The following is a 25,340-nucleotide window of genomic DNA, read 5'->3' as shown; positions in this document are numbered from 1 at the left end:
GGCTGTGCCCACCAGATTTTGTAGGCTTTTATATTCTTGGGCATCAGTGTTTCCAATCCAGGCTATGATTTAACCAGTCAATATACTCTACACTGTGCATCTATAAAAGTTTGTCTGATTTTTATGATATGCTGACTGTGCAAACTTCTAAGAAAGTAGAGCTTCTTTGTGATGGCTTACATGCTGGTCTCAGGATAGATCTTCTAATATAATACCAGTGAGTTTAAAGTTACTGACCCTCTCCACTTCTAACCCCCCCCCCCCCAAAACGACTGACTCCTGGACCTCCGATTTTTTTCCTATTGTATTCAATAATCAGCTCTTTAGTTTTGCTGTCATTGAGTGAAAGTTTGTTGTTGTGGCACCATTCAACTAGATTTTTCAATCTCCCTCATATCTGTCGATTTGCCACCGTGTTCAATTCAGCCAACAACAGCAAACTTATAAACATGGGCATTGGAACTGTACTCAGCTACATAGTCATAATTATAAGGCGAGTAGAGCAAAGGCTAAGCATACAGCCTTATGGTAAATCTGTGTCGATGGTGATTGTGGGGGACATGTACTGACATGTGTCTGCAAGTGAGAAAATAGGGGATCCAGTTGCACGAGGAGGTAACAAGGCCTAGATCTTGGAGCTTAGTTATTGGATAATGGTGTTAAATGCTGAGCATCTTGATGTATGCACCTTCGTTGTTCCAGAGCTGAGGGAAAAGCCAATGGAATAGCATCTGCTGTTGACCTGCTGTGACAGTAGGCGAATTGAAGTTCGTTCCGGGCAGCATGGTGGAAAATGTCCTGTGCACCCTCTCCTATGCTATAATGGTTGATGAGAATTGAATTCAATACTCCAAAGGCGGCCTTGTGAATGTAAATACAATAGAGGTGTTTAAAAGGCTGTTAGATGGGCACTCATCTAATAGAAAGGGAAGATATAAGCTTTTGAAGATAGAAGGGATTTAATTGCCAGTTTAATTAGTTTGGCACAACTCTGTTGGCCAGAGGGCTTGTTCCTGTGCTGTACTGTTCATATTCTAAACTCCCCGTATACTTTAATGCTCCTGAAGATTTTGCCGATACGTTCATCTTACCTTTGGCCTCCCAAAGTGCAACACCTCACACTTAGAATCATGGAGTCACATAGCACTGCAGCAGGCCTTTTGCCCAACTGGTCCATGCCAACAAAGGTTCCCTCTAAGCCTGTGTTTAGTCCATATCCCTCAAAACCTTTCCAATCCATGTACTGTCCATGTGTCTTTTAAATGTTGGACACTTTAAACTCTTTATCAGTTTTTACCTCATGTTTCCAACTGGTTTATATACAGTTGCAACTTTCAACAGTGTTTCTCACTGTCCACATCTCCATCCATTTGCGCATTGTCAACAAACTTAACTAAAGCAGACCACCTGCTTTTTTATCCAGATTATTTATATATGTATCATAAGACCATTAGATATAGGAGCAGAATTAGACCATTTGGCCCATCATGTCTGCTCCATCATTTAATCCTCTCAGCCCCAATCTCTTACTTTCTCCCCATATCCCTTCATGCCCTGACTAATCAAGAATCTATCAACCTCTGCCTTCAATATACATAAAGGCAAAAAATTCCAGAGATTCACCACTCTCTGGCTATTGATATATTTCCTCATCTCTGTTCTAAAAGGATGCCGCTCAATTCTGAGGCCTTCTCATCAGAGACTCAACCCTTCACAAGGGCTCCCAAGTCCCTATGCACCTCAGTTTTTTGTATTTCTTCGCAATTTAGAAAATAGTCAACCCCTTCATTTCTTCTGCCCACAAAGTGCATGAACATACGTTTCCCAGCAATTAACTCCATCTGCCATTTCTTTGCCCCTTCTCCTTATCTGAGTCCTTCTGTGGCCTCTCTACTTCCTCAAAAGTACCTGTGCCTCCACCTAGCTTAATATTGTCTGCAAATTTGCAACAAAGCCAACACAATTCCACCATCCAAAACATTGACATATAATGTAAAAAGATTTATTCCCAATACAGACCCAACACTAGTCATTGGCAGCCAGCCAGAAAAGGCTCCCTTCATTCCATTCTTTGCCTCCTGTCAATCAGCCACTGCTTTAATCCATGCTAGAATCTTTCATGTAATACCATCGGCTCGTAGCCTGTTAAGCAGCCTCATGTGTAACCCCTTGACAAAGGCCTACTGAAAATCCAAGTACACAGCATCAAGTGATTCTCTTCAGTCAATCCTGCTTTTTTATATTTTCAAAGAATTCCAACAGATCTGCCAGGCAAGAATTTCTCTTGAGGAATCCTTGCTGACTATGGCCTATTTTATCAGTGCTTCCAAGTTTCCTGAAACCACATCCTTGACAATCAACTCCAATATCTTACCACTATCTCACTTTTTTTAATATACAGTGTTTCTGTTTTTTCACATTTTTAATCATCTATTCAATATATGTAATTTATTTACTTGTTTATTTAGTATGTTTTTTCTCTCTCTGTGCTAAATTATGTATTGCATTGGACCGCTGTTGCTAAGTTAACAAATTTCACGTCACATGCTGGTGATGATAAACCCGATTCTGATTCTGACCACTGAGGTCAGACTAATCGGTCTATAGTTTCCTTTCCTCTTCCTTTCTCCCTTCTTGGAGAGACATTTGCAATTTTTCAGTCTTCCGGAGCCACTCCAGAATGCAGTGATTCTTGAGACTAATGACTCCACAATCTCTTCAGCCACATCTTTCAGAACTCTGATGACATGTGCAACATCTGGTCCAGGTAACTTCAGTTTCCCAAGAAACTTCCATCTAGTTATGGTAACCTCACACACTGAATGCCCCCTGATACCTGGACAGAGCTGTCTCTATTTCCTGAGGAGACTGAGGTCCTTTAACATCTGCCGGACGATGCTGAGGATGTTCTACCAGTCTGTGGTGGCCAGTGCTATCATGTTTGTGGTTGTGTGCTGGGGCAGCAGGCTGAGGGTAGCAGACACCAACAGAATCAACAAACTCATTTGTAAGGCCAGTGATGTTGTGGGGGTGGAACTGGACTCTCTGACGGTGTTGTCTGAAAAGAGGATGCTGTCCAAGTTGCATGCCATCTTGGACAATGTCTCCCATCCACTCCATAATGTACTGGTTAGACACAGGAGTAGATTCTGCTTCTCTGTCCTGTGGTCTTATAATGTTGGACAATTGCTTTTGTGATTGGAAATCTGTGACCAATAGTGTATAAGAGGGATCAATGCTGGATCGTTTCTGTTTGTTATTAACAATTTACAATTAATATATAAATTGTTACTGATTAATTGGTGAATTTGATGGTGCTGTTGATAGGGAGGAGGATCACAATGCAGTACAGGTCCTTTGGCCCACAGTGGGCAGGGCAGTAGCGGATGGAGTTTAATCTGAAGTGTGGTGTGATGCATTCTGAGAGGGCTTGTAAGGCTAGGACCTAGACTGTGAGTCCTCAGGACTACTGAGTAACAGAGAGATGTTGATGTGCAAATCAACGCATTCTTTAAGATAAATAAGCTGGTGTAGAAGGCATCTTTAATAATAACTTTAGTTAAGACCATAAGACATAGGAGTAGAATCAGGCCATTCAGCCCATCGAATCTGCTCCGCCATTCCATCATGGGTGATCCCAGATCCCACTAAACCCCATACAGATGCCTTATTGCCATATCCTTTGATGCTCTGACTGATCAAGAAACAGTCAAGTTCTACCTTAACTATATGCAAAGTCTTGGCCTCCACCGCAGTCTGTGGCAGGGTATTTCACCGATTCACCACTCTTTGGCTAGAAAAATTCCTCCTTACCTTTGTTCTAAAAGGTCACCCCTCAATTTTGAGGCTGTGCCCTCTAGTTCTGGATACCCCGCCGGAGGTACCCTTTCCACATGGCACCCTATGTAGTCCTTTCAACATTAGGTAGGTTTCAGTGAGATTCCCCGGCATTCTTCTAAATTCCAGTGAGTACAGGACAATAGCTGCCAAACACTCCTCATATGTTAACTCCTTTATCCCCAGAATCATCATCATGAACCTCCTCTGGCCTCTCTCCAATGACAACACATCCTTTCTAAGATTTGGGACTCAAAACTGTTGACAATACTCCAAGTGCAGCCTGGCAAGTGTCTTACAAAAGGTTCAGCAGTATCTCCTTGCTTTTATATTCAGTTCCCCTTGAAATAAATGCCAACATTGCTGTTTTCTCCCCGTTTAGATAATAGTCTGCATGATTGTTCCTTTTACCAAAATGCATTATCATCCATTTCCCAACACTGTTTTCCATCTGCCACTTTTTTTTGCCCATTCTTCCGATTTGTCTAAGTCCTGCTGCAATGGCATTGCTTCCTCAGCACCACCTACCCCACCTCCCCACACCCATCTCCATATCATCCACAAACTTTTCCACAAAGCCATCAATTCCATTATCCAAATCACTGACAAACAATGTGAAAAGTAGTGGTCCCAATACTGACACCTGAGGAGCAACCGATAGCCAACCAGAAAAAGCCCTTTTTATTCCCACTCGCTGCCTCCTGCCTGTCAGCCAGCCGTTCCTCTGTCAATGCCAGTATCTTTCCTGTAACACCATAGGATTTTATCTTGTTAGGCAGATTCGTGTGTGGCACCTTATCATATGCCTTCTGAAAATCCAAGCAAATGACATCCAAATACCTCTCCTTTGTCCACCCTGCTTGTTATTTCCTTGAAGAACTTGTCAGGCAAGATTTCCCTTGACAGAAACCATGCTGACTTTGACTTATTTTATCATAGGTGTCCCAAGTACCCTGAAACCTTATCCTTAATAATAGGCATTGATCATGTGGATAGTCAGAGGCTTTTTCCCAGGGCTGAAATGGCTAGCATGAGAGGGCACAGTTTTAAGGTGCTTGGCAGTAGGTACAGAGGAGGTGTCAGGGATAAGTTTTTTTTACGCAGAGAGTGGTCAGTGTGTAGAATGGCGGTAGTGGAGGTGGATACGACAGGGTCTTTTAAGAGGCTCCTGGACAGGTACATGGAGCTCTTAAAAATAGAGGGCTATGGGTAACCTTAGATAATTTCTAAGGTAAAAACATGTTTAGCACAGCTTTGTGGGCTGAAGGGCCTGTGTTGCGCTGTAGGTTTTCTATGTTTCCCAGCCACTGAGGTTAGAGTAACTGGCCTATAATTTCCTTTCTTTTGCCTTCCTCCCTTCTTAAAGAGTGGAGTGACATTTGCAATCTTCCAGTCCTCTGGGACCACGCCAGAATCAAGTGATTCTTGAAAGATCGTAACTATTATCTCTTCAGCAACCTCTCTCAGGACTCTGGGATGTCGTCCATCTGGTCCGGGTGACTTATCCACCGTAAGACCTTTGAGTTTGCCTGGCACTTTTTCCTTTGTAATAGCAACGACACTCACTCCTGCTCCCTGACACTCACAGACCTCTGGCACACTGCTAGTGTCTTCCACAGTGAAGACAGATACAGTGTTCCCATTAAGTTCATCTACCATTTCTTTGTCTCTCATTAACTACCTCACCAGCATCATTTTCCAATGGTCCAGTATCAACTCTCACCCACTTTTACACTTTATATAACTGAAAAAGCTTGGTATCCTGCTTTGTCTTCATGAGGGCTCGTTTGCCCTCATATTTCACCTTTTCCCTTCTTTTAGCTTTTTTAGTTGCCTTTTGTTAGATTTTAAAAGCTTCCCAATCAACCAATTTCCTGCTCACTTTTGCTACCTTTTATGTTGTCCTTAACTTCCCTTGTCAGCCACGGTTGCCTACCCCTGCCATTTGAGAACTTCTTCTGTGGGGCATTTCCATCCTGTGCCTTGTGAACTATTCCCAGAAACTTCAGCCATTTCTGTCATCCCTGCCAGTATCCTCCTCCAATCCACCGTGCCTCTGGAATTCCCTTTATTCCATTACGATACTGATACATGTGACTTCAGCTTCTCCCTCTCAAATTGCAGTATGAATTCAATCAGATTATGATCATTGACTCCTTCGGGTTCCTTTACATTAAGCTCCCTAATAAGATCTGGGTTATTACACAACACCCAATCTAAGATCGCTTTTCTTTGAGTAGGCTTAATTCCAAGCTGCTTTAAAAAAGCCATCTCATAGGTATTCAACAAATTCCCTCTCTTGTGATCTGACACCAACCTGATTTTCCCAATCCCCCAGCATATTGAAGTTCCCCTTTACAATTGTGACATTACCCTTATTACATGCCCTTTCCAGCTCCCTTTGCAATCTCAACCCCACATCTTGGCTACTATTTGGAGGCCAATAAATGATTCCCATAATGTTAATTTTACTCTTGCAGTTTCTTATCTATGAAGTTTCAACATTCTCTGACCCGATGTCACCTCCTTTTGAAGTTGTAATTCCATCTCTTACCAACAGAGCCACGCCACCGCCTACACCTTCCTGCCTGTCCTTTCAATACAAAGTATATCCTTTGATGTTAAGCTCCCAACTATGGCCTTCTTTCAGCCACGACTCAGTCATGCCCACAACGTCATACCGAGTTTGTTCACCTTATCTCGAATGCTACGCACATTTAAATACAACCTTCAGTCCTCCATTCTTTGCCCTTTTGAGTTTTGCCTCTGTGGTACAATTTAACTCTTTGCTCTGACTGCATTTGTACCCATTCATTAGCTTGTCTTTCCTTATACTCATGTTACATCCATCATCTACTTGTAAACCTGCTGGCTCATCTTCAGCTCTATCATACTGGTTCCCACCTCATACCAGATTAGTTTAAACTACTCCCAACTGCTGTAACTTAATTCTGGTTAAGTTGCAACTGTAATATGGGTGATTGTTTTATTACTGTCACATGTTCCAAGATACAGTGAAAATATTTGTTTGCATGTCACCTGGACAGATCATTCCATACTGAGGTACATTTAGCACAAAAGGGAAACAAAGCAGAATGGCCAACCATTTTAATTTCTATCTGCATTCCCAATTCGACCTGACAATCCATGGCCTCTTCTTCGGTCATGATGAGGACAGTCTCAAGTTTCAAAGGTACATTTAATGTCATAGAAATGTGTACAGTATACATCCCGGAATGCTTTTTCTTCGCAACCATCCACGAAAACAGAGGAGTGCCCTAAAGAACGAACGACAGTTAAATGTTAGAACCCCGAAGTCCCCTCAGTTCCTCTCCCTCCCGTGCGTAAGTGGCAGCAAGCAGCGATCCCTCCTTCCCCCCACCGGCAAAAAGAAAAGCATCAGCACCCACCACGGAGCACTCATGCGTGAGCAAAGCACCAGCAAAGACACAGACAAAGACTGTTCAACATACCACAGGCTCTCTCTCTCTCTCTCTCTGATCAAGGAGAAAGAAATGTCTACGCTTCACAGTGAAAGGGGAGACATAACAAACAGCTCACGTTTACGATGTTAAAAGTCTGTTATGTCAATTTTTTCTAGCTCTGCGCCCAAAGATCTTGAGTCTCTGGGCACACAGCCGTAGATCTTCCAACTCCTCTGACAACACACAGATTTCCTTCCTTAACACTGACCTTCGATCCACCCGTCTCCAGAGCTCCAAGATCCTAGGCCTCCAAAGGGGAACCAAACTCTTAGGCCGCGCCCTTGGCGTTCCGAACAACGGCCAGTTTGCAAGTCCCATTCCTGTAAAGAACTGTAGTGAGTGTTTAACTCCAGGTCAGGGTCTTCAAAAGAACCTGACAGGGAAAAAATTGATGATGGAAATAGAGCTATTTCCGAAGATGCAAAGAAAGGAGTCGCCATTTAGCGCCATCATCACTTGGCTCCACCGCCGATCAGTTGCAGGAGTAACACCCCAGGCTCCATTAGGTACCCTCTAACCTGAACATCGATTTCTCCTTCAGATAATTTTTCCCTTCCCTTTTCCCTCTTCTATTCCCCACTTTGCCCTCACCTGCCTCTTACCTTTTGCCCTCACCTGCCTCCCCTGGGTGCTCCTTCTCCTTTCTTTTCTCCCATGGTCCACTCTCCTCTCCTATCAGATTCTTCAGCCCTTTATATTTTCCCATTATCATCCTCCCCCCCCCCCCCCACCCACCTGGCTTCACTTACCATTCTTACAAAGTTACTAGCTTGTTCCCTTCCCCCACCACTTTATTCTGACATCTTCCTCCTTCCATTCCAGTCTTGATGAAGGTTCTCTGCCCAAAATTTAGGCTGTTGATTCTTTTCCATAGATGCTGTCTGACCTGCTGAGTTCCTCCTGCGTTTTGTGTGTGATGCTTTGAATTCCCAGCATCTGCAGCATCTCTTGTGTAAAGTACAGCATTATAGTTATAGAAAAAGTACACTGCAAGTAGACAATTAAAGTGTAAGAGACGTGATGAGGCAGAGTTCACATTATGCATTGTATTTGCTAGTAATTCCATGATGGAGGTGTGTGAAGAATCAGAATTGGGTTTGATTTCACTGACCTATCGTGACATTTGTTGTTTTGCGGCAGCAGTACAGTAGAATACATAAAATAAATTGCAATAAGAAACATATATATTAAAAATGAAATTAAATAAGTTCTGCAAAAAGAGAACAAATATAGTGAGGTCCTGTTCATGGGTTGGTTCCGTATCCACTCAGAAATTTGATGGCAGTGCAGAAGCCGTGCCAGAAACATTCTGTGTACCTCCTCCCTGACGTTAGTAATAGGAAGAGGCCTGTCTTGGTTAATGGGGGTCTTCGATGACTGATGCCAACTTTTTGAGGCATTGCCTCTTGAGTATGTTCTCAAGGCTGGGGACATTATGCCCATGATGTTTTCTGATCCTGTTCAGTGGCCCCAGCCCATACCAGTTAGAATGCTCTCCATAATACAGAAATTTGCCAGAGATTTTGGTGACATACTAAATCTCCTCAAGCTCTTAGAGAAATGTAACCTCTGGTGTCCCTTCTGCATAATTATATCAAGATGTTGGGCCTAGTATAGACCCCTGACCCCTCCATGAGGACTGGTGTGTATTTCCTCGATTTCTCCTTCCTGAAGTCCACAATGAATTCCCTCATCTTACTGAGGTTGACTGCAAGTTTGTCATAAATCAATCTACTAGCTGATCTGTCTCACTCCTTTATGCTGTCGTATCAGTAAGAGGAAATTCCCTACGGTTCAAATTTCTACAGTTTACTTTCACATTTTTAATTCTTTTTTTTTTAAAACAGGAATTTGAGATTGAATTAGAAGGCTCTCAGACTCTAAGAATTCTGAGTTACGAAAAATGCTACAACAAAACCAAGCTCCCCAAAGAAGATGCTGAAATCACGGATAAAATCATGGGGAAAGGACAGATTCAGGTACGTCAATGTAATCTCGACCACAGAACTCTGGTTCCTGCCTTGTCCCCATATCCCTTGATTTGTTTGTGTTGCTTGGGTTTCCAGCAACTGCAGATTTTCTCTTGTTCATGCCAAATTGTCCGTGACCTTGGACAACTACATGGATAGGAAACAAAGGATGTGGGCCAGACTTAAGCAAATAGGACTGGCTTAGATTGGCATCTTGGCTGGCAAGAACCAGTTAGTCCAAAATATGTATTTTGTGACTGTGACTTTATTAATCAGAACATTAAACAATAAAGGGCTACAAATACTGCCTTGTGGAGTTCCGTTCTCTATCTCCTAGAAGCCCAGTTACACCTTTCCTACCCCTGCCTGCAGAGACTGTCTAAGTAAGAAACTCAGAAAAAAATTATATAACCTTCCTCCCACTCCTGATTTCCATAACTTAATCAAAAGACCCTCCCTGCATAACATATCATAGGCTTTATTTATATCAAAAATACTACTTTATAACTTACTTATTTACCTGTATTTTCCTGATATCTTCCAGACATAAAACTAAATCCAATGTCACTCTACCCTTTCAAAATCCGTTCTGAGAAAACGTAATTACCACCTCTTTTTTCCAAAATATAATTCAGCCGCTCTTTTACCATACATTCACACAAATAGGATGTTAATGATATTGGTCTATAACTAGAAGGGTCTTCCACGAAGAAGGAAGATGGCCTAAATTCCAAATGTTTCAGAAATTTTAATATTATCTTAGGAGAGTTGTCAGCCATATGTTTAAACGTACCGTAACATGTATCATCCTTTCCTTGAGCCGACTGACAATACATCAGGGTATTCACTTTGAACCCTATCCCTTTATTGTTTAGCCTTTTCCCTTAAATTATCTTGATTATAAATTACAGCAAATGACCGAGCCAGTAACCCAACCTTCTCTGTTTCAGAAACAATCATATTATCTTCCTTAATCAATACTGGAATGTTATTAGCCCTATGAATTGCCCCCCCCCCCATTTTTTAATCATTCCCCAAACATCTCCAAGTTTAAAACCCCTTCCAATACTATCACAAACCTTTTTCGCAACTTCACCACTTTCCTTACCGTGACCTGCGCCCTTTTGTACTTAATAAGGCTACTCAAAGAGTAATACTCCTTAACTTTCCGAAACGCCTTATTTCTCTCGCTAATGGCCTCTGTACACTCCTCAGTCCACCATGGTACAGCTTTGCTCACATTAATGCCCTTTATAATAGAAATCACTTCCAGCGCAGATTGATGAATAATAACCTTTCATTGCAGAAATCCACATCATCCTCAACATTCATCACATGAAACCTCAAACCTCTCCCAATTTGCTTTACCAATATGTCATCTCCTAAAAGTGGCCTCCTGGCTGTTATATAAATCCAAGCTTATAAATATAGGAAATTGACCACTTACCAATATTTCATCTCCCTTGACGTCCCACTCCACTCACTCCAGCCAGAATATTCAAAATTAAAGTTAAATATATAGCAGTTTCAGAACTGTTATGAACAGTAAATTTTGTGCCCCTCCCATCATTAAGACACAGAAGATGTGAAATATCTAAAAACTCTTCTGCAAATCAGCAGTCGGACTTTCCAGATGCAGGTGTACGTTTCCTACAGTCAATTGTAACACCTTGACTGCACATAGAGATCTCCATTTAACCATGTGACATCTTTAACCAGTTGGCTGCACCAAATCAGTGATGATTTGGTTTGTCATAGTAAAGGGGTTGAATACTTATGCAATCTGTTTTTACTTTGATGCAAAAATCTTTTTCTGTTGATCAGTGTCAAAAATGCCAAATTAAATCCACTGTGATTCGTTGTTGTAAAACAATAAAACATGAAAACATCCAAGGGGATGAGCACTTTTGTAGGCTCTGTATGTACTTTGATAATACATTTATTTTAGGCTTTTGAACTTTGAATATTCTGTGTACTCCTTCTCTCCAAATACCTGTCCAAGCACCTTTGATAAGTTGTAGTAGCATCTTCCTCCACTATCTTCTCTGACACTCGATCCATGTAACCACAATCTTCCATGTAAAAGAAAGTAGCTGTTCTTTAAATATCTCCATTTCACTTAAGCACGTGCCCTCAAGACTCCCTGCCCTGAGAAAAAGATTCTGTCTATGACCTTCATAATTTTGTAAACCATTGTAATGTCACCACACACTCCAGTGAGAATAATCCCACTGTATCCCATTTCTTCTCCTAACAACAGCCCTCTATTCCAGGCAATTTTCTAATGAAGCTCTTCTGCACTTTCTCACATGTTATCATATCCTTCCTGGGGGTGTAGCAACTGGTACTGCACACCATACTCCAAGTGCAGTCGAATCAATGTTTTATACATTTTGGCCAATTAAGTGGGCGCCCCAATTAGCCAGAGTTTCATGGAAGTAGTTGAAAAGGTATAAAAAAGACAAACTGCTGTTTAACTTAGGATTAGATAAGATATAGAACACACCAGTGCTACTATAAAACTGTGTGTTAGTGGTTATTGATGGAGGAGTTCATCCAGTACACGCTGCCATGTATGGGGTGTCCAGGGAGGGCTAGCACGTCTGTTGAACGTGCTTGTTGTATTCACATTGTAGCAGCTCACTCACCTTTCATCCCCACTGTATGCTCAGGTTTCACCCGTGGCACCAAATAGACCCTAAGCCATAGGAGCAGAATTGGGCCTTTCAGCCCATCGAGTCCAGTCAGTCATTTCATCATGGCTGACCCCAGATCCCATTCAACCCGGTACTGTTTGCGTGCGACAGCAGCCACAGCCCAGTACACCGCTCCAACAAGCAGCTAAAGAAGACGAGTGTAGCCGGCAGGCCCCATGCTTCAGTGAAATAGGGATACGCCTGTCCTAGCTTGTGAGGTCAGCTCTGGCAAGCTGAATGGACGAGCTCAACAGTGAGATTGCACTGCAGAGAAGGCGGTTCTGCAATGCTTCGTGCAGAGCATGATATAAAACATGGAAGAAATCGTGGTTATAGACCCCAGCTTGTGATGCCTACTTATACCACTGAGTCTGGATTTCCGAGGTTGGCGGACTGACACTGTCCCTGTGCAATGGAATTTACACTTTAAAAACTCTCCCGCACAAGTTTCACTGTTAACATCGGATATGACAGACAACCCTCACGCTGCCATGTTCTTTTGATTGACTGTAAACGAACAAAATTAGCACAGACATATAGTGCAGATAATGGACTGCCTTCAGAATTAGAATCAGAATCAGGTTTATTATCACCAGTATGTGACATGAAATTTGTTAACTTAGCAGCAGCAGTTCAATGCAATACATAATATAGACGAGAATAATAATAAATAAAAGAAAACATAATGATAAATAAACAAGTAAATCAATTACGTATATTGAATAGATTTTAAAAAATGCCTTCATATGATGCTTTCAACGATTGTATCCTCTATATATTCACTTACATTGTAATATACAAGCTGATTGTCAAAACTTTCAAATTCATAGTTCCGAACTTGTTAAAGTAGTGAAATCATTTCATTTTCACTCCTAGCTGTTTTTGCTCTCTCTAAGCCTGAACATTTGAAACTTCAGTGAGCAAAACAATTCTAAATTATCTTACGGCTTATTTCTCACCAACTGTCTCAAGCGGCTGCCTCAACTAGCCGGAATCCTGTGTGTGTGTATAAATCTATACACATACGTATATAAAAAGCAAATTTTGCACCGCTGTGCACCAACATGTCTTGGATCTCATGTGCTTTGACCTCCTGGACCTACATACCATGCAGTACCTTGTCTAACACTTTACTGAGTCCCTAACTTCATTTTGCCCTTTGGTTATCTCCTTGATAGACATTCTTAGGCTATTTTTGACCCTGACTCTGGGGGGAGCAACACACTACATTGGAGAACTGTCCTTGGCCACAGGAGCACCTGTTTGTCCCTATTGATTCCTCTATCATTACTACACTTCCAGAATATGTCGTTCCCTGCTGTACATCAGAGCTGGATGTAGAGCCACCAAATCGGGTCTTGCTGTTTTTCATTGAGAGGCCATTTCCCACCTTAACTATCCAAAGCAGTGTACCTGTTAGAGAGAGGAATTGTGACATGGGACTCCTAAACTGTAGACTGCCCTTCCTGGCGACTTACCATCCTATTTTTGGCTGAACCTGTGGGTAACAACCTCTTCTATATTACTCTCTGCCTTCTTTTCATGTTTTAATGCTTACATGATGAAGAAACACAGAAACAATCACATATACCACACTCGCGCGAAAACTCATTCTCCCCCTCTCTCTTTCTCTCTCTCCCTCCCTTCCTTTCCTTTTCCCTCTACCACTCCCTCCACCTCTTTACTCAAGCGCAAGCACACAGACACACACAATTTAAATGAGGTAAATAAAGCTCTTGTCTTATTTACAGCTGGAGCCACAAGCATTACAAGATAAGGACTGGCAGAGAACTGTCATAGGAATGAATGGGGTAAGTTGAAATGTTAAGCCGGGGCACGAAGATCATTTGTAATACTTTGTGTATTTCACCATCAAATATACCAGTGTTTGTTTGGAGCATGATGAAGCCAAGGGTATAATCGTATCACTGATTTGCACACCCATAGCAGCTTAGGTAGATTTAATTCACTTGTTAAATTCATTCACGTTAGGGGAGTATGAAGTAGCTTCCTGCTGAGATGTGTACCTTCTGAGGTTAAGAAGTGAGATAGTGAGTCTGTTATAAAAAAAAGGATCACTCCCTACTCGTACAGAGTTCTTTCCTTTGGCTTGTTTTTTCTTTCCACTCTTTTCTATGAGTGTATACCTCAGATAAATGCTTTGTGGAGATTTGTGATATATATGATTCTTTGATATATATGTACAATGTCTGAAATACATCTTATGGAAATGTTTATTTGATGATGAACTCCAATAAAAAATAAATTACAAAAAAAAATGAAGTGAGATAGTACATTCTAAGAAAGAAAAAAAGCAGAAAAAGAGAAGCTGAGGAAATATAAAAATGGTGATCTGTATAAAAATAACTTGAAAAGGATGTCTGAAGCGGTGAAAGCAGAATCAGAGAGGGTGGGCTGCATTGAGGCAGATGGACAGTTTGAAGGAGGCTATCAGAATTAGAATCAAGTAAACTTAAAAGATAATTTTACGAGCAACACACACAAAATGCTGGAGGCACTCAGCAGGCCAGGCAGCATTTGGAAAAGATTACAGTGGACACTTCAGGCCAGGATAATTTTACTTGGTTTCCTAACGTAGTGAGGCCACCGGTATCAGCAAACAAAACATTAGTGTACTGAGGGAGGCTGTCTGGTTCATCGTGCATGTGCTGGATTTCAGTAAAACCAGTTGCTTGAGCCCCATACTCCTATCTGTTTCACCTGTCAGATTGTTGTTTGATTATACTTGTAGAATCGTTTTTCAATAACAGAACATATAAAGCACATCGATCTTGCCTTGGCTCACCATGTATGCGCAGACATTATGCCAACTAAACTAATCCTGTCTGCCTAGGTCGTTCTCCCTGTATTCCTGCCTTTCCATGAACCTATGCAAAGGAATGTTAAACATTGCCATTAGGGTCAGTTTCTCTATCTAGACAGTGCATCGCTGGCACCTACTACTCTCAGTAGAACAAAAACATGCCTTGCGTGTCTCCTTTAAACTTTCTGCTGAAGTCGTTGCCCTCTGCATTAGATGTTTTCTTCTAAGGTAACAGAAAGGCTGTACAAATGTGGCCTTAATAAAGTTTCATACGGTTTCAGACTAGTATACTCAGTGCTTCGGCCAGTGAAGGCACGTATGCTTTACACCTTCTGTACCATCGATCCACTCGTGTTCCCACTTTCAGGGTGCTATAAACATAGACTCCACGATCCCTCCATACGTCAAACATAAATTAGAACAGAGAAATCTATAGCACATTACAGGCCTTTTGGCCCACAATGCTGACCATGTAACCTTATCTAGAAACTGCTAAGAATTTCCCTACCGCATACCCTTTATTTTTCTAAACTCCACGTATCTACCTAAGTGTCTCTTAAAAGACCCTATTGTATCCGCTTTGACCACCTTCGCTGGCAGTGCATTCCACGCACCCACCACTCTCTGTGTGAAAAGCTTACCTCTGACACCGCCCATACCTACTTCCAAGCAAGAATATAAAGGCTGACGACCTCTCCCGACGGATCTGAGGACAATGCCGGTCCAGAGCCCATTCTTCCTCGCTCGCTGCTCCAGTGATCTGGGGAATAGAGGCAGAGGTGAGGGCCGCACAACAATCAGATCCAGGCCCAGGCGGGGGACCTCCCAATGACTGTTTGTCCCTGCTGAGGTGCGTTCCAAAGTGTTGGAATGGGGTCGCTCCTCCCATTTGACTGGACATCCAGGAATTCAATGGACTCAGAAGTTTATAAAGAGACAATTTTGGTGGTCATCTATGTCCCAGGATGTCCACAACTTTGCATCTGCCTGTCCCATCCGCGCTTGGAACAAGACATCACGCCAGCGTCCTGGGGGTCTGTTATGTCCACTGCCTGTGCCCCAACACCCCTGCCCCACTGCCCCTGGTCCCATCTCTCAATAGATTTTATCACTGGTCTGCCCCTTTCTAATGGAAACACCACCACTTTGGTCATTGTGGATCGATTTTCCAGGGCTGCCCACTTCATTGCCCTCCCCAAGCTCCCATCGGCTCGTGGTTCTGCCACACTCGTGGTTCAACATGTGTTCAGGTTCCACGGTGTTCCTCAAGACAGTGTCTGATTGTGGATCACAGTTCACTTCCGGCTTCTGGAAGGCTTTCTGCTCTCTTGTAGGAGCCACAGCCAGCTTCCACCCCCAATCCAATGGCCAGGCTGAGAGAGTGAACCAGGAATTAGAGACAACCCTGCACTGCCTTGCCTCTTCCAAGCCCACGTCCTGGAGCTCCCAACTGGTTTGGAGAGAGATCGCCCACAATAACCTCCAGTCGTCCTCCACCAGTATGTCTCCCTTTGAATGCCAGAAGGAATTTCAGACCCCGCTTTTCCCTGATCAGGAGATCGACATAGGAGTTCCTGCTGCTGAACAGCCGATTCAGCGCGACAAGCGGACCCAGAGACGAGCCAGGGCTTCTCTGCTGAGCATCCAGAAACACCATTCCCAGCAGGCTGATCGGCTCTGTCCATTCAAACCAGGAGAGGAGGTCTGGTTGGCAGCAGGGGATCTTCCCATGAAAGTCGAGAACCGGAAATTGGCACCGCGCTACGTGGGACCATTTGTAGTGGAAAAGGCTGTCGACAAGGTGTCCTAAAGATTGCGTCTACCAGCGTCACTGAGGATCCACCATGTTTCTCAACTCAAGCCAGTTACTACCTCTCCCCTGGCCCCAGTCACCTCACCCCTCTGCCTGGTAGATGGTTCCCTTGTCTATACTGTGCGGCACCTCCTGGCATCCTGCCGGGTACGTGGTAAGGTCCAGTACCTAGTGGATGGGGAAGGGTACGGCAGAAGAATGTACTTGGATCCCGGTGAAGCTCATCTTGGACAAGTCACTGATCCAGGACTTCCAGTGGAGAAAGGTCTGTGGCACCCGGAGAGTGTCTAGAGAGGGGGGCCCTGACGCAACCATGGATTCGGCAGCGCAGTAAATATGGTAATTGTTCTTGTGTATTTGCACGTGTCAGCTAATTATTATTTAATTGTGATAGTTAACTCCATACTTGTTGTCATAGTGCTTGTGGAGACTTGGACAGAGCACAGCAACGCTTCGCTGCCTGTTTGTATTTGGCCTTCCGTGAGAAAATGGACTTTCGAGTCACCAGACTCTGAAGACTAGTGATATTCGTTTAATGTTTAGTTGTTCTTTTCAGCCACAGTGTAGGCTTCGTTTTCCATTTGACAGTTTTCGTTAACGGCCCCTTTTGGCCTAGTGTTTACTGTTCTCTTTCCCTTTAACACTGTTGGCATTAAAGTTTGTGAATTATCTTCTATCTCTGTGCCTCTCACTCTGCACTTGGGCTATATTTGAACGTGGTAATGTGTAAGGCATGACCTGCCATGCTGACCATACCTGATCAGATCATGTCTCTCCAAATGCTCATAAATCCTGTCTCCCAGGATCTTCTCCAACGTCTCAAGTAAAACTCAATGGCCTATAATTTCCTCAGTTATCTCTACTCTCTTTCTTGAACAAGGGAACAACATTTGCAACCCTCCAATCCTGTGGTACTTCTCCCGTCTCTATCGATGATGCAAGCGTCATTGCCAGAGGTACAGCAATCTGCTCCCTCACTTCCTAGCAATGTACCGTGGGGGTTTATCTCATCCGGACCTGGCGACTTATCTAACTTAATGCTTTTTAAAAGCTCAAACACATCCCCTTTTTTAATGTCTATATGCTCAAGTGTTTCAGTCTGCTGTAAGTAATCCCCACAATTGCTAAGGTCCTTTTCTCTCTGGTAACTTAAGCTCAGTCCTAACCCCGGCACTTTAACATGTCTTGCCCCTGGTGGTTGAATTGTAGAGCCGAATGGCATTGGGGAGTAATGATCTCTTCATCCTGTCTGAGGAGCATTGCATTGACAGCAACCTGCCGCTGAAGCTGCTTCTCTGTCTCTGGATGGTGCTGTGCAGAGGATGTTCAGGGTTTTCCATGATTGACCATAGCCTACTCAGCGCCCTCCTCTCTGCCACCGATGTCATACACTCCAGTTCTGTGCCCACGACAGAGCCCGCCTTCCTTACCAGCTTATTAAGACGTGAGGCGTCCCTCTTCTTAATGCTGCCTCCCCAGCACGCTGCCACAAAAAAGAGGGCGCTCTCCACAACTGACCGATAGAACATCTTCAGCATCTCATTACAAACATTGAATGACGCCAGTCTTCTGAGGAAGTACAGTCGACTCTGTGCTTTCCTGCACAGGGCATCTGTGTTGGCAGTCCAGTCTAGTTTCTCGTCTAACTGCACTCCCAGATACTTGTAGGTCTTAATCTGCTCCACACATTCTCCATTAATGATCACTGGCTCCATATGAGGCCTAGGTCTCCTAAAGTCCACCACCATCTCCTTGGTCTTGGTGATATTGAGACACAGGTAGTTTGAGTTGCACCATATCACAAAGTCCTGTATCAGTTTCCTATACTCTTCCTCCTGACCATTCCTGATACACCCCACTATGGCCGTGTCATCAGTGAACTTCTGCACATGGCAGGACTCCGAGTTATATTGGAAGTCTGATGTGTACAGAGTGAACAGGACCGGAGAGAGCACGGTCCCCTGCGGCGCTCCTGTGCTGCTGACCACCGTGTCAGACCTACAGTCTCCCAACCGCACATACTGAGGTCTGTCTGTCAAGTAGTCAGTTATCCAAGCCACCATGTGTGAGTCTACTCCCATCTCCGTTAGTTTGTGCCTTAAGATCCTCTATAGAAGCCTCTTGAGTCAAAGCCTCTTAATTTCCCACTCTGATGATAGCTGCTCCGCTAGAACCTATCTCTATCTTACAGACCCGATAAGAAACCCCCCCCCCCCACGTAAGAAGAAAGAACTCAGCATGTCTGGTGCGACTCCACTTGCCCTCTGCTGCTGCCAGTGCCTCTGAAATTGGAGGAATGTTTCAGATCAACGCAAAAACAAATTTTTCTTTATCTCCCCTTTCACTGTTTAGCAAATGATTTTGAAGTCCCGACCTTGTGTTATGCACTCACCAAACACAATTTTTGCTATCTCATTACCTATATACCTATTACCTATAAATTATATTATGTTATATTACCTATAAATGTACATTATGTCATATCCTAACCAATATTGTTACTAGGAGATCACTCCAAATATTTCCAGCTTTCTTTATAACTGAAGCTCCCTTATCCTTAGGATATCAAGGCCTTTGAAAAGTTATGAAGGGTAACCTTCCTCTTTTAACCTTTTGAAGGCTTTAACTTATTTTCTGAAGTATAATATCCAGACCTGTCAACAGTAAATTTCTACCACGTATAGTTCCAAATAATCTTTGGTTTTAACTGTCTGATTGCTTGAACTTCTCAATGTCATACCATTTAGTTAAGGCTGATGAACTTCTTAAGTGGTTCAAGTACTGTTTCCTTAGTTAAATCAAACCTAAAATCATGATGTGGATTTAGCATATTGTCCATGAAGGATTAAAAATCAAATATTAACTTTATTTGTCAGATGTACGTTGAAACACACAGTGAAATGTGGTGTTTGCGTCAAGCCAAATAAGTGAGGGTTGTGTTGGGCTGCCTACAAGTGTCATAACACTTTGGACATCAGCGTAACATTGCCCACCACTCACTAACTCTAACCATATGTCTTTGGTTTATGGGAGGAAACCCACATGGTCACGGGGAAAACATACATACTGTTTACAGGTAGTGAAGGGAATTCAACGACGATTGGTGCTGGCAGGCTTTGAAAAGCAATGTGCTAACCGTAGCTTCAGTATCCACATTATAGACTTCGGTAAATCATTTATTTTGTTGAGATTGGCAAAGTGAAGAAGAATCTCACAGTAATTGTGGTCAATATAGTAATGATGAAAGGTACAGTTCTCTGCAGCCATGAGTGCGAGTACCGTACGCTGTGTTACAAAGCTGCCCACCGGGAATTCAGCTGTTGGGTCCATTTGGGGACTACTGTCAGCAACGGGACAGAGAGAGAGTTTCTGCTAAGGGACGAAGGCAGCTGAATTCTCAGTTTAAAAAGAAGCACCACAGAGTTTACAGTTTCTGAGCTACATGCAAATTGGTATTACTTAAATAAAATCTTAGGAGTTGAACACGAGGGATGGGTTTCACTTCATAGCTTTGGCACTAGTTTAGGGGAAAGGAAAGCTATTTTTTTGGGATGGCTTATTTTGAAATAGTATGGGATGATTTTGGTAACAAAGATGAAGTTTCAAATCAGTGAGTGCTAACTCGGAGTGGAGAAATTTAGAAAGATTTGGCTGGTGTGGACATTAGGCCAGTTTCCATGCCATTATACGGGCAATTAGCATAACACTAATAGAGTGCTTGCTGTAAGATTGATGTTTGAGTCCCACTACTGTCTGTGAGGAGTTTGCACGTGACCGGGTGGGTTTCCTGTGGGTGCTCTGGTCTTCCAATGCTCATTCATAAGTCAGGTGTTCCTGTCGGATGGTCTGACCTCAGACAGAAAGTTCATGCCAGAACTGGCTGCTCACTGGAAAAGAGGGTCCCGCACTACATTGCTGAGAGCTGAGCCTCCAGGTGCTTACGTAAAAGGGTGACCACGTTTTTCACCAACCCAGACTCCGCTGAATAGCTGAAAGCCCAGGATGGGATCGGAACCTCTGTTTTGGATCAGAGTAGAAGGGAGGGTGCCAGAAGGATAAGAGGGTATTATTATGGAAGGGGTGGTGCAGAGAGGGTGGTGTGTGGGTGGGGATGAGGAACTGTTCTGCAGCTTGATATAAGTGTCAAATAATTGCTGCCATTACAATCCTTAAACAAATTGTAATGCATTTCTAAACTATTGTAGTTTAACTCATCCATAAAATTCAATGGAACTATGATCAAGATTGGTATTGGCCTGCCAAATTATAGGGCCTTTGTAATAAAAACACTTGCTACCAGTTGCTAATTGTGAGAACCAATTTCACTGAAGCCTTTGATCCGATTAGTAACATGGTTTACATTTTATCACTTTCCACTAACCTGAATTTAGCCCAAGAAACGAGTAAGAACTATAGGCATCCAACCAGCTTGAGCTGCAGTTGCCAAATGGCAACTCTAATAGTTCTTGAAGTACACAGAATATGATTGAATGTCTTAAAGTATTTATGCTCCCGATTAAATTTCAATGATTTTATTTTCTTTCTAGATTGAGGTGAAGTTGTCAATGAAATTCACCAGTCGTGAGTTCAGTTTGAAGCGACTACCATCACGAAAACAAACGGGAGTCTTTGGTGTGAGCATCGCAATAGTCACCAAGTAAGTGAGCTGCATATTGTCCCTTGTCAGTTAACAGACTTAAGATCCCTGGAAGATCAATGAATAAATGTACTTCCCAAATCTTAAAAACTTGTTACACCTTCATTCCCCAACTATGCCATTCGATGTCTTCAGTCAGAGAGACGCCTTTGACCTTCGTAAATTAGATGTGATGAGCAATTTCATCCAGAGCTCCTACTCCTGAACAACATTCAATATCACATGGCAGCAAGTGCCAACTATGCCATTCGATGTCTTCAGTCAGAGAGACGCCTTTGACCTTCGTAAATTAGATGTGATGAGCAATTTCATCCAGAGCTCCTACTCCTGAACAACATTCAATATCACATGGCAGCAAGTGTTCACTTTGGACTCAGATAACAGGTGTAATTACTGTGGTGACCACTCTTTGGACCCAATATGTAGAATGACTAGCTGCGAGGAATCAAGATGAAAAGAGGAGAAAGGGAACAAAAGACACATCCAGCTGTAACTTGAAACAAATAATCTCGAGTCTTCACAGTCATGCTTAGACAATATGAGACAGAGATGGATAGTGGTAGTGGTCTCACCTAGTGTCATCAGGTACAATATTTCAATGAAATTGGCCAGTTAGCCTGAATTCAGTGGTTGGAAAGACTTTGGAGTCTATTATTGAGGATGAGGTTTCAGGATACTTGGAGGCACATGATAAAATAGGCCAAAATCAGCATGTCTTCCTTAAGTAGAAATCTTGCCTGAAAAATCTGTGAGGAAATTCTTTGAGGAAATAACAGGCAGACAAAGAAGAGTTGTTTCTTTAGATTTTCAGAAGGTTTTTGACAAGGTGCCGTATATGAGGCTGCTCAACAAAGTAGGAGCCCGTGTTTATTAAGGGAAAGATATGAGAATGGATAAAAGACTGTCTGACTGGCAGGAGTCAAAGAGTGGGAATAAAGGGGGCCATTTCTAGTTAGCTGCCGGTGAATAGCGGTGTGCTACAGGAGTCGGTGTTGGGACCGCTCCTTTTAATGTTGTATGTCAGTGATTTGGATGAAGGAATTAAAGGCATTATGGCCATATGAAGGAATTAAAGGCATTGTGGAGGATGCGAAAATAGGTAGAAGGGCAGGTGGTGATGAGGAAGCAAGTTGGGTGAATCAAGTTGGTCGAGGCAGTCTTGAGGAGGACTTCATTGAATACATCCGTCATGCCTTTCTTGAACAGTATGTTTCAAAATCTGCAAAGGAACGTGTTATCTTAGACCTGGTCCTTTGCAATCAGACAGGTAAAATTAGTGATCTTCTAGCTGGGTGTCCCCCTGGAAAGAGTGAAACAGTATGATTGAGCTTCTCATACAAATGATGGGTACAATATTCGATCGAAAACCAGTGTATTATGCCAAAACAATGGAGACTACAATCGGATAAGGGAGGATTTGGCTGGTGTAGACTGGGAACACGGGCTATATGGTGGGACAGTTGAGGAACAGTAGAAGACTTTCAAAGAGAATTTTTATGGTACTCAAAAAAGGTATATTCCAGTTAAAAGCAAGGACAGTGAGGGTGGGGAGAGCCAGCCTTGGATAACTAAGGAAATAAAAGAAAGCATCAAACTAGAAGCTCATGCATACACGTCGCCAAGAGTAGTGGGAAACTGGAAGATTGGGAAAACTTTAAAAAGCAACAAAGAACCACAAAGTAAGCAATAAAGTAAGGGAAGCTAGATTATGAAAATAAACTAGCACAAAATATAAAACAAAAAAGTTTTTATAATTATATAAAGCGGAAAAGGGTGGCTAAGGTAGACATAAGTGTGGCAAGAAGGGGAATTGATGGGTAACGAGGAATTGGCAAAGGCTTTGAATGACAATTTTGTGTTAGTCTTCTTGATAGAGCATACGTCTAACATGCCAAAGAGAAATGTTACAGATGTGTTGGGGGTTGAGGACTTAATACATTAGCTATTCCTAAAGAGGTACTGCTGAAACTTGTGGGCCTGCAGATAGATAAGCCCTCTGGTCGTGATGGAATGCATCCCAGGGTACTGAAAGAAATGGCGGAAGTTATAGTGGAGACTTTGGTGATAATTTTCCAAAATTCTCTGGATTTTTGGGTAGGATCCAGTGCATTGGAAAGGCGGCGAATGTCACACCACTGTTCAAAAAAGGATGTAGGCAACAGGCAGGTAACTATAGGCCAGTTAGTTTCACATCTGTAGTTGGGAAAGTGCTTGAAGCTACCATTAAAGAAGAAATGTAGGCATCTGGAAAGAAATGGATCCACCAGGCAGACGCAGCATGGATTCAGCAAAGGCAGGTCCTATTTGTCAAACTTACTGACGTTCTAGAAACATAGAAAACCTACAGCACAATACAGGCCCTTCGGCCCACAAAGTTGTACCAAATATGTCCCTACCTTAGAAATTACTAGGGTTACCCATAGCCCTCTATTTTTCTAAGCTCCATGTGCCTATCCAAAAGTCTCTTAAAAGACTCTATCATATCTGCCTCCATCACCGTTGCTGGCAACCCATTCCACACACTCACCACTCTCTGAGTAAAAAAACTCACCCCTGACATCTCCTCTGTACCTACTCCCCAGCACCTTAAACCTGTGTCCTCCTGTAGCAACCATTTCAGCCCTGGGAAAAGCCTCTGACTATCCACACGATCAATGCCTCTCATCATCTTGTACACCTCTATCAAGTCACCTCTCATCCTTCTTCACTCCAAGGAGAAAAGGCCGAGTTCACTCAACCTGTTTTCATACGGCATGCTCCCCAATCCAGGCAACATTCTTGTAAATCTCCTGTGCACCTTTTCTATGGTTTTGACATACTTCCTGTAGTGAGGCAACCAGAACTGAGCACAGTACTCTGCAAGTGGGGTCTGACCAGGGTCCTATATAGCTGCAACATTACCTCTCGGCTCCTAAACTCAATTCCACAATTGATGAAGGCCAATACACCGTACGCCTTCTTAACCACAGTCAACCTGTGCAGCAGCTTTGAGTGTCCTATGGACTTGGACCCCAAGATCCCTCTGATCCTCCACACTGCCAAGAGTCTTGCCATTAATACCATATTCTGCCATCATATTTGACCGACCAAAATGAACCACTTCACACTTATCTGGGTTGGACTCCATCTGCTACTTCTCAGCCCAGTTTTTCATCCTATCAATGTCCCACTGTAACCTCTGACAGCCCTCCACACTATCCACGACACCCCCCAACATTTGTGTCATCAGCAAATTTACTGACCCATCCCTCCACTTCCTCATCCAGGTCATTTATAAAAATCATGAAGAGTAAGGGTCCCAGAACGGATCCCTGAGGCACACCACTGGTTACCGACCTCCATGCAGAATATGACCCACCTACAACCACTCTTTGTCTTCTGTGGGCAAGCCAGTTCTGGATCCACAAATTAATGTCCCCTTAGATCCCATGCCTCCTTACTTTCTCAATAAGCCTTGCATGGGGTATCTTGTCAAATGCCTTGCTGAAATCCGTATACACTACATCTACTGCTCTAACTACATCAATGTGTTTAGTCACATCCTCAAAAAATTCAATCAGACCCATAAGACACGACCGGCCCTTGACAAAGTCATGCTGACTATTCCTAATCATATTATACCTCTCCAAATGTTCATAAATCCTGCCTCTCAGGATCTTCTCCATCAACTTACCAGCCACTGAATTAAGGTCTGTAATTTCCTGGGCTATCTCTACTCCCTTTCTTGAATAAGGAAACAACATCTGCAACCCTCCAATCCTCCAGAACCTCTCCCGACCCCATTGATGATGCAAAGATCATTGCCAGAGGCTCAGCAATCACCTCCCTCACCTCCCACAGTAGCCTGGGGTACATCTCAACCAGTCCCGGCGACTTATCCAACTTGATGCTTTCCAAAAGCTCCAGCACACCCTCTTCCTTAATATCTACATGCTCAAGCTTTTCAGTCCACTGCAAGTCATCATTACAATCACCAAGATCCTTTTCCATAGTGAATACTGAAGCAAAGCATTTATTAAGAACCTCTGCTATCTCCTCAGTTCCATACACACGTTCCC

At 43.0% G+C, this 25,340-nt stretch overlaps 1 protein-coding gene across 2 annotated transcripts in view; it reads left to right on the top strand.

Moving 5' to 3' along the window:
* Positions 1–25,340, top strand: part of si:dkey-91m11.5 (PH_BCR_vertebrate and RhoGAP_Bcr domain-containing protein) — a 406,087-nt gene that overhangs the window by 321,742 nt on the left and 59,005 nt on the right. For both annotated transcript variants that reach the window (XM_059983343.1, XM_059983342.1), the window contains 3 exons: positions 9,170–9,301; positions 13,740–13,799; positions 21,173–21,282. In XM_059983343.1, the coding sequence (XP_059839326.1) occupies positions 9,170–9,301; positions 13,740–13,799; positions 21,173–21,282 (302 nt within the window). The remainder of the gene's footprint in view (positions 1–9,169; positions 9,302–13,739; positions 13,800–21,172; positions 21,283–25,340) is intronic.

This window comes from Hypanus sabinus, chromosome 10 (assembly GCF_030144855.1).
Source record: "Hypanus sabinus isolate sHypSab1 chromosome 10, sHypSab1.hap1, whole genome shotgun sequence".
Taxonomy (NCBI): Eukaryota; Metazoa; Chordata; class Chondrichthyes; order Myliobatiformes; family Dasyatidae; genus Hypanus; species Hypanus sabinus.
The sequence above is the reverse complement of the archived record's forward strand: the minus strand, read 5'-3'. Positions and strand labels throughout refer to the sequence as shown.